General features: G+C 32.5%; 1 protein-coding gene across 1 annotated transcript; it reads right to left on the reverse strand.

Annotated features, from left to right (window-relative positions):
- Positions 1-8,179: 8,179 nt before the first annotated feature.
- LOC111370717 (probable BOI-related E3 ubiquitin-protein ligase 2) lies at positions 8,180-9,876 on the reverse strand. The gene is made up of 3 exons (XM_022992558.1): positions 9,594-9,876; positions 9,163-9,502; positions 8,180-9,081 (listed from the first exon to the last, which is right to left on the reverse strand). The coding sequence occupies exons 1-3, from the start codon at positions 9,647-9,649 to the stop codon at positions 8,533-8,535; spliced, it is 945 nt and encodes a 314-aa protein (XP_022848326.1). The 5' UTR covers positions 9,650-9,876; the 3' UTR covers positions 8,180-8,532.
- Positions 9,877-10,729: the final 853 nt, after the last annotated feature.

Here is a 10,729-nt window from a genome sequence, read left to right on the forward strand (position 1 = left end):
AGAAGTCTCCAATTGATGTGATAAATAGTTGCAATTTTTCAAGTACAAATAGTGCATAGCAAAGAATCATATTGTTTCGAATATGATGTGACTTTTCAAAAAGGTACATCGTGAAAAGTCATGGTATTTTGATAGGTGCAATCCAGACCATTGAATTTGAAAATGTGTGATCTAACGTTCCACATTTATATATATCAAAACATGCAAGTCTGATTTCATCGTATTTGCCTGCACGTGCTTTCGGTTAAAAGAAATATAATTATGTACCCATTTATCCAACATTTGTAAAGAATTTTGCCACTTTATTGAGGAACATTTCCAAGTTTTTACTTTCTGGACCAAAAATTTTCCAGTGAAGCCTCGAAGTTTCTTTGATTTGAGAATCAAAAGCAGGTTTCTCAATAAAGCAATTAACTAATACCCACAAATGGTATTCTTCACAAAATGGGCTTTAAGCATTTGCTAGTCTCTTGTTGACGTTACCAATTTTCTCTGTAAATAATTGAAGCCGTTCCAATGAGGTGGGATAATTGAAGCCACATGGTTAAGCCAAGGATGAGAAATATTGAGGCAAGGATTTCCACTGTTGCTCTACTCCATAAAGTCCTTTCTTAAGTTCCTGATGGATGTGTCAATCATGCACTAAAAAACAAGCTGCTCGGGAGCTGGCTTGAGGACGAGTTCCTGAGGGCGAACCAAGCCACACTTCTACTATGCAAACCGGTTCTTCAGCTCGACACATTTAACACCCCTAAGTCAAGATAAGTGAATCTAATATAAATAAATAAATAATAAATGAATCTAAGTACAAATGCATTCATCTTGAAACCATATCTTACATAATAGTTAGCTTTATATAAAAAAAAATCCAATGAGGCTTCCATGTGTACACTTACATTAATGGATTTGGTTTATAGTAAAGTAAGTCTAAAGATGAAGACTTTTATGAAAACCTCCAATGTGGATGATGATTTGGTTGAAGAAAACTATAAGGAAAAGAGAGTTGTCCTATCGATTCCCTCCTTTTTCTGAGTCCGTGACACGGATGGTGAAGTGTGAGAATCAACATTCCCCCACTAAGACAAAGTCCATGTGCCAAGAACCAAGAGCAGTAATACATGTAAAAGACAATTGTGCAGATATATATATATATATGTAGAAGGGAGAAAATTTTGCGAACATGAATCCCATTTTTAACATTTTTTCGTGAGAAAAGAATTTGATCTTGTTCTTCCGACATAAGGAATATATATGTCCTATGTTTTAAACCTTGCAATCCTTTTTTTTATTTTTTAAGTACAAAGAATCCGCTCCTGCTTTAGCATAGTGATGGCTTGATTGGTAAAGCTTTTGAAAGTTCGAAAGTTGCTTTTAAAACTAAGAAGCAGCTTTTGAATATGTTTTGATAATTTTCTAAAAGTATTTTATCTAGTTAAAAGTACTTATACACGAACTCACATAGGGTAACTTCCTCATAAAGTTACTTTACAAGAGCCCTCCAAAACGAATCTTAAAAACACTCATAAGCATTTGGTATATAATCAATAAAATATAGAATGCAAAATGTTCTGTAGTCAATTACTGAATGGATGTGCAATTACAGGAACCCTTTCGGCACATAATTGACATACCACCACCACTAGTAGGTAGCTATCCATCCAGACAATCATGATTATGACTTAAAATTAACTAATAATGCACCATTTCTTTTTGACGTTGATCTAACAGATCCGTCAGTCACGAACTTGAATCTCCCTGCCTCTATTCTTGTTTCACGCGACATTGAATGAAACAATTGGCATAAGTCGAGTCTTAATCAGGTTCGTACAACCTTGGGTAACATTCCATAAAGTGCTCCAGAAATCCTCCCAATTTCAGACTCAAAGTTTGGCACTCTTTTTTGCGCGAATGAACAGCAGCGTCCCATTCCAATTTATGGGGTGGGATGGATTTGGGATGGGTTAGGGAAGAAGGTGAATTTTATTTTTTATTTTGATTTTAATGTAAAGTCATCACTTCGCCCTTTAAAAATTGTTAAAATATGATCAAAATCATTTTTTTGGTCAACTGACGAAATTTTAAATGAAAAAGTTTGCTAATGTTTTTAAGATTTGAGGCTTTTGTTACAATTATCCCTAATTAAAATTCTAATTTTTAATCCCCATTAAATAAAGACTTAATTTGACGAATTTTAGATTTTTTTTAATTATCAAACAATTTATGAAAACGCATAGTCTACAAATGTAATTATATACGATCTATTATCATTACTGTTATATTATTTCTAAAAATACTAGTAATAAGCAATGTTTGGCACGTTTTATGTATCGAATGAATGATATGGTTAATATTTTTGAAATGCTAATACTATATATTTTTTGAAATTTGTTGTGTTAATTGATATTATTAAAGAAAAATTTTAAATTATTAAAAATAATAAATATATGAATAAAAGATTTTTATGGAATTGTGTTTATAATGTGACAATGTTGAATAAAATGAAATATAATGTTTTGATTATAATAAAACTTCTTTGTATATCATATTTTTTTGTCGATGTTTCACAGCCTTTTATCTTTTTATTTGAAGTTACATAATCACAAATATGTAGACCATATAAAAATATTCATCCCTATACAAATTATTGGAACACATAATATTTCAATTAAAGACCAAAAAAAAAAAACCCAAAGTGGATAATATAGATTCAACCCTAAACAAAGAATCAAACTGTATATCAAAAAACAAAATTTATTGAAAAGAATCATTTAATAGATACAATTAATTCTTACATAACTAAAATAAACTATTGTGGAAAAGAATTTTGACTTGATATGGACATAAATATAAAAATTAGAGAATGGCAATAATTTTGAGGCATAATAATTCAAAAATTCAAATGCAAAAAGAAAAAATAACTTTTCTTCAACAAATAGATAACAAAAAAATAAATTAAACTTAAAGATTATGTAATTTGCTCAATGAAAATTTGGAATTTTGATTTTTTGATTCCGCATAAAATATGGAAAAGGAGAATAAAATACAAGATGAAATTACCAAAAAAAAAATTAAAATAAAATAAAATCTTGAGGTGGAATAACCAAAAATATGTTATATGTAAAAGCAATTGGATTAGCATCAGTTTTTATGTTTATAATAAAATAAACATGAAATAATAATAAAATACCCAGTGCTATATTCATATATATATTTTTAAATACATAATATTTAAAATTTTTATTTTAGTGGGAAATGTGCAATTGAGGTGTGAAACTTACATTTAGTGGGATGGATACAAGCATAGGAATAGTAAGTAAGTTATCATTATTAGGAATAATTAATAAAGTTTTTAAGATTAATGGCTAATTAATTTCTCCCCTCTTCGACTCTTCGCCTTATCACCTTTAAGCAACTTTTTCTTTTCAATTTATTGTCCTTTGTATTTAAATAATTATTTTATCTATTATATTAAATTAACTTATAATTTATAATATTTGAATAAAAATGAAGACAATGTTATATAAGGACATAATAATTATTGAATGTTTCTAATCCATCTGCATATTTTGTTAATATTGCATATAATATATTATGATAGTAATATAATTATATAAGTAGATGAACTTCAATTATAAGTGAAGCTCACGTATATAAATATATTATAATATATTAATTAAAGGTGGCATTAATGGTAGATTAATTACCATTCAACTTGATGTAATCTCCATTAAACTCGTCTATATATATATATATATATATATATATATATATAATTTGATTAATATTATAAAATTCTAAATACTTCAATATAAAACAATCAACATTACCCTTAAATGCTATTAAATCTAATTAAGTATATTAGATAATAATTATTCTGCCATTATATTAACACATTCCTTTATATATTGTAATATTTTTCTATATGAATATATATTATATATATTGAGCTTCAATTTTATGTAATTAAACTTAAATTGATTAATATAAAGTACTCTAATTTAAAGTAATGAAATTTATATCTAAAGGAGTCAAAATGAAGTAGAGTTATATTAAATTTTTGGACTTGTAATATAATTAGTAATTAGTAACAATTATTATACATTTAAAATTAAAAGGCGTGGTTGTCAAAAGCAAAATATAAAAGTGCAAAAATAAAAATAAAAAATACTAGAGTTTCAATATATATATATATATATATATAATTTTAACAATGTTGCCAAAGCCGGCCCCACCCGACCGATTCAACGGGTAAAATTCGGAACTGGGCGCAAAACTAGGTCAATCATGCCCGGTTACCTGCTTATGATTAAACCACTTAAAAATCCACCAAACAGGTCGATTTACCTATAAACCGGTGAACCAGTCATAGTTTTGTGATTTTCCCAATTTTATTTTTTTAGTTTAAGAAATTTCAACTTCATGATTGGACATCATAAACAAGAATTCAAAAGCCCATAGAAAAATATTAGATGACATGCTCATTTTACAGATGCACCTCTCTAAAATGGTTTTATAAACTTTCAATGTGGGATAGTGCATTTTATAGATACACTTCTCTACAATGGTTTCATAAACTTTCAATCTGGGATAGTGACATAACAAAAATGTTAACAAATTATAGAATAATGAATCTAATTTACAAATTGTTAATGTGAATTTTTTTTTAAAAAAAAATTATTGTTTTTATACTATTTTTTTATGTGTATTTATTGCATCCGGTTCGATCCCTGTTGAACCTTGACCTCTCATCTTTTCCGGGTCAATGATCGGTTCAGTTTTCAAAACTTTGAATTTTAGCATCACGCTCATAACTAATTTTCATTATGTGAAATTCACTACTATTCCTTTTTATAAGTTATTAATAATTTTATCCAAATTTGAGAGGCAGAGGATCTTCCACTTTTTTATAACACGAAAGAATGATTTTTTTGGTAGGGTCTTTGTTGAAAAGTAAAATGCTATGAAAGAACATAGAAAGAAACAAAATCAAATCCTTGATAATTGTGGTCTTGTAAATGATGTCCCCCTTTCACTAGGGTAGAAAGTTGGGGCATCCATCATGGCCCTCCATTACATTTGATTGAATCCATGTTATATGCTTCCAACTATATATTTATTTTCCACCCACTCCATCTCACCTCACATGAATAATATTGACATATTGATTTATAATAAAAGTGGACAATTTGTGATAGAAACACGTTTCAAAGTCTTTGTCTCCTTGGTGTAAAAAGTTTGAAAGAAAACGAAAGTCACAACACAAGCATGGAATTGTCCTAGATACATCGTTGAGGTTTTCCTTTGTGCCCTCTCCAATAAATTATGCCATTGGGTCCCATGTCACCGTCCATTTAACGCTAAGAGCGTGTTTATTACGATGATTATGCACTATTATTGTGATTCTATTCGATGTTATAATAGACAATACACCATCTCCACGTTGCGTGGAAATGTGTATGTTGAAAAAAATAATCTTCAAATCTATCATTTTCATCAAACAAGAAATAGCGTGGGTTGAAAACAAAAGTTTGAGAATTTAAATGTTACGAAAATTGATTGAGAACTTGTAAGCTTTATTTATTTTAGAGCCGGCAAATGCAAATGGAAATTACAATACAAAATGCACGGGTTAACCAATACACTTGACAAACCCATTCAACTACGAAAAACCCAACATTTTAAATCTTAAATGGTCACTATCGAATACGCATTATGGGTTGTATCATGTAGTTTTCATCGTCACGGGTGTGCAATTAGTTAAGTATGAACGGCAATCTCCACAACCAATTTGGTCATGTAGGGCAATAAATATTGAGAGTCAAACTTAATCTAATTGAGTTTTTGAAGTTAATTGGTTTAAAATGCATCTTTAATCAGGATAAGATTGCAAGGGATATATCGATTTGGATTTGTTTAAATAATTTAGACAAAACTTGTTGAAAAGGATATATTTGAATGATTCCATATTGAGGGTGGAGTCCAATAGAAAATTTGTTCCATTGTCATATATTATTTATTTCTTAATTTTCCACTGCATTATTACATTATTATACAAATTTAGCATCTAGTAGATGACAAAGGTCAAATGAGGAATCAGTAGTTAAACGTCTAAGTTAAGAATTATCTCAATTGGATTGTTACGTCTAAACCTACATAGCAAGTCATGTGGCACCCAACTAAACAAAAAACGAAGTAAGAGGCCACGCAAGGTCCACAATCCACTCCACATAGCTCCCTGCATCTTTGTGAGGTGATTGGTTTATTAGGCGAGGTGGCTAAGCACCTCATCCCAAGTGATTGACGATCTCCTCAAGCACACAATATATTCCCTTTGAAATGATTTTTCAGAGCTAACTTCATCGACGTGGTACTTTCGAGGTGATGTGCACTTTCTTGTTGTTGTGCTTCTTCGAAGTGGGACATTTCTTATGAAAGGAAACCTTTACAAACACCACATCTATTTGAAGATAATTCGTATAAAAAATACTTTGCACATTGATAGATTGTCAGTTTGTAGTAAATATATTCGGTTACTTTTCAATTACCTTTATGAAATAGGGTGGCAGCTTTTCAACTTGTATTAGGTAGCTATAGAGCTATGATGGCTAGAACTAACACAGTTTGACTAGTGCTAATGAACCGTTAAGATGAAATCACGTGTCAAAGATATAACGGACGTCACATCTTCTATTTGATATAAAAGCTCACAATTGTGCCTCCATAAGTAAACTTAATCCAAGCAAGGCAATAGTGATCTCAATTCACATGTTGCAAAGAACATGTATTTTCTCTTCAAACTCGACATACATATTCTCATTTGTTGTGTCTCTCGCACACTCAAAACATGAAAGTATCCGTTTGACTTGAGAGTATGAGTGTCACGCAAGACTTTCGAACCCATCGACTACAATTCACAAATAGTGATTATCTAAGTGTGCAGTTAATGAAGACCACACACCAATGTCAAATTTTGAGGTCCACCTGAATCATAACAAAATATTTATTAGAAGGAATTTTTGCCTCTAAACTAATAGCTCGTCAGTGGCGACAACTACGCCAAAATTCACGATTTGTTTAGCACGTGAGAATCGATAAAGTTAAAGGGGGATAATGATCCAAAGAAAAAACGTCAAATGCTTCAAAAATTTCTTCACTAGTAACAATATATTAGCAAAGGGTGAATCAGATTCACGAGTTGGAGTGGGAATACATGCCGGTCATAAAGCGACAGACGGTCCTGATATAGTGGGCCCCTCTCAACTAAAGATCTAATCTCTCTTTCTCAATTATTTTTGTGTCACCTTCTCTTTAACCGGGGCCCACTGAACAATAAAATTATTTTACTAAAATATGATGAATTTGGAGACATTTATAAATTGGGTGGCCGGTCAGTTGGACAAATCACCTGTCAAATTTAAAATGACTGACTAATCCAATTTGATTTATGTTAGCCACCCAATTAATCAAACCTTTTTTTCTAAACTATCATCAACAAGACCCTACCATTTGTGATGATAACATTTCACTTAATTTCATTAAATTTGTTTTTAGTCATGGATTCAACCTATACCCATACCCAACAAACAAGTTATGATGAGTTTTCAAACTCGAACATGATTGATTGGCCAAGCAAAACATTCAATAAGATAAATTAAGATATTACTGCACTATCCCGTTCCACAATTCTCGTTGTACTCTCAATACTCATCTCTACTATTGATCGATCGATATTGTAATCACAAGAAATCTACGTTTGTGATCACGTATATTCCACTTCTCCAATATCTACTGAGTTGTCACGAAATGAATTGAGGATCTTGAAAACATTTTCAATCTCGATGCAACTTCCGCTAAAACAATTGTTAGGAGCACACTTTACCAAATTGAAATACTTGACCAAGTTCTAATTCAAATGGGGGGCCCCACCAAATAATTTAATCCTAACCTAATAGGCATGTTGGCAACAAAACATCATCACAACAACATTATATTATGCAGTCTAATCTTGGTACTATGTCGTGCTCTTTTGACAAAGACTATAGATATAGAGTCATTGACCCCACTCCACAAAATGGGGCCCACCTCATTGACGCCACCACCTCAACAACTCCCAACGCCTATTCCTCCGCCGTCGGTTAGATATACAGCAGATAAATACAGAATTGTTGAATGCATTGCGTTTCTTAGCTTCATAAACTCACTTTTCATAAAGTAAACAGTAAAACGCAACATTAGCTCGCAGGACACCCTTTTTTTTTTCTTCACATTTTTACTTTCGTCCCCAAAGTTGACTTCACACAATCCTACACGCTTGACCTACCTATTCTGCTAACTTGCGCTTGTAATGTGCTAACTTGCGTCCCCGCCAAAACTTAACACAAAATCAAGTAATCAACGATTCTGATAAAAACTTGTTGAATATCGAGATTAATTACAGAGATGAATTAAATGGAAAAAAGATGAAGATTTGAAATGTTACTGATAACGTCTTTGTGATTTTTATTGGAATAGCTGAAAAGGAGTATCTGAATTTCAGGAGGAAAGATTAATGTGGACACTGGCGTTTTTGGTGGAGTTACATATGGGGCAAGTATGGAGGGACGATCCACAAACAGTGCAGAGACAGAGATGCCGGCATGGCAGAAGCAACACGCATGATTCCTCTTTTCCACAACGCCTGCACATCCTGTTCTTGTTGTTCACTACAGGGTTGTTGACAAATTCACGTGAGGAGCACTCGCGTCGGTCGATTTCGTCGAAGTTGCTGCCGCAGCATGACTGAGCGTCGTCGACGCAGTGGCGCTGTTGTTTTTCGTCCTTAACTTGAGTGAGGACTTGTTCGAGATGGCATCTCAAGGCCTTTGCTGTGGCTTCATTTGTCTGAGCTAAATCTCGCCATATTTGATTCTCCACACAGAGAGACTTCACTCGCTCTTCTAACGCCCAATTTAATCTTCCAATCTTCTCAACTTCTTCCTCCTTGGATTTCAGTTTTTTCATTATGTTTTCTTCAACTGCCACCGCTAATATCTGAGAATATCTCTTCCGCCTGTCTTCAATTTCCATCCTCACTTTATCCATCTGTTAGAAACCAATGTTAATCTAATGAATATGAATTAAAAAAAAAAAAAATCAAAGCAAGAAGATGGAATATAATCTTACGTGTTGAGCAATAAATCTATCGAATTCTGATTGCTGTTGTTGAATCTGAAAAGAAATATCTTCCCCAAGAAAAGTGAAGGAACCGAAACGGTTATTTGCATTCTGAAGATTGATTTCATCTCTTGAACGCTTTCTAGAAATAGGAACCGCATACGTGCGACCACTGTCCGATTTCATTGTAACAGTCTTCACAGGAGCCGAATCACTAATCATTGAACCATATATCGGAAGCACAGTCTCCGTCACCGTCGTAGTTCCAGATAACGGAGCCACCATTCCGTATTCAAAAGCAGTACTATACATGTTCCCATTCCCTTCAATACCATTCATCGCCATTTCTCTGCATTCATTAAAAAGCATGAACAAATTCAGTTTCCATTTTACATCAATCGAGAAAGAAAACAAAAACAGGCAGAACAGAAAGTACTTACTTATTGCTAAGAATCTGCGGAGGAAAAAGAGTCAGGTGCCGAGTTTCAACAGCCATTAATATCTATGAAAATTTCTTGGGTTTTCTATTATTACTAAGCAGATCTTCCTATATGTATGATTAATCTTTATCTGTCTTTGTGCGGTGGTGGAAAGTTCAAGGAATGGATGAAAGGAAAATGGCATTCATAAATGGAAAATTGCAGGCCAAAATGGGTGGGGTTTATTAAGGGTTTGGTTTGGCTTTAAGGATAGAGAGAGAAAAAGGTTGTTGTATTAGAGAGAGGAAGATTTGTTTGTTTGTTTATTTGTTGGCGTGGTGGGGTTGATATGGTAGGGTCTGTTTTGTGGAGATTAATTCAGTTACGAAAAATGCTATAATGCCCTTTATTTTTCTTGACTCCGTCGAAAACTCGAACGTCATTTGTAAGTTGTAACTAACCCATATCTGGTAAATTCGTAATTTCGCCCAAATCTCAGGGGTGGTTTTGGATTTCAAAATTTCTATTTCTCATTACTGACACCTGAGGTTCTGCCACGTGTTGCGGCATGTGCGACGTGGACGGACACATGGGTGTAGTACTCACGTGGCAAAGTGGGACCCAGTCACGATGTCCTTGTGTGGTGTTTGGATGCCTAGTTTGTCCATTTGAGGACAACTTAGAACGTGCGGCACGCAGGGAAACGTTCCCCGAGGTTATACTTTTACTCGCACAATGTTAAATTGTTATCTTATATTTAAGCATATGTTTAGGAAACATTTTTAAGAATCTAAATATCAATTTACTTGAATATTCAAAATTATTATTTATTCATATCCACATGGTCTTCGTCACTATTTCTCCCAAAATCTATGAATAATCTATTCCGAAAATAGGTTAGGCTCTTTAAGAATTTAACTTAATTGAGGTGCCATTCTCCAAAAAGGAAGGCATTTGGCAAAGTTATTCCGATTATATTTTTTTTAAATAACGATGAAAACGCTCACATATTTCTCTTAATGCATGTTACAAGAATGTGTTTGATTGAAAATGAGTTTGAAGACATAAGTATGAAACAAGAGTTTCATTTAACCTAAAACTTTTATTCACTTTTTAATCACGTTTAATAACTTCATTTGCTAAAATCTATATTAAAG

The sequence above is a fragment of the Olea europaea genome, chromosome 21 (genome assembly GCF_002742605.1).
Source record: "Olea europaea var. sylvestris chromosome 21, O_europaea_v1, whole genome shotgun sequence".
Taxonomy (NCBI): domain Eukaryota; kingdom Viridiplantae; phylum Streptophyta; class Magnoliopsida; order Lamiales; family Oleaceae; genus Olea; species Olea europaea.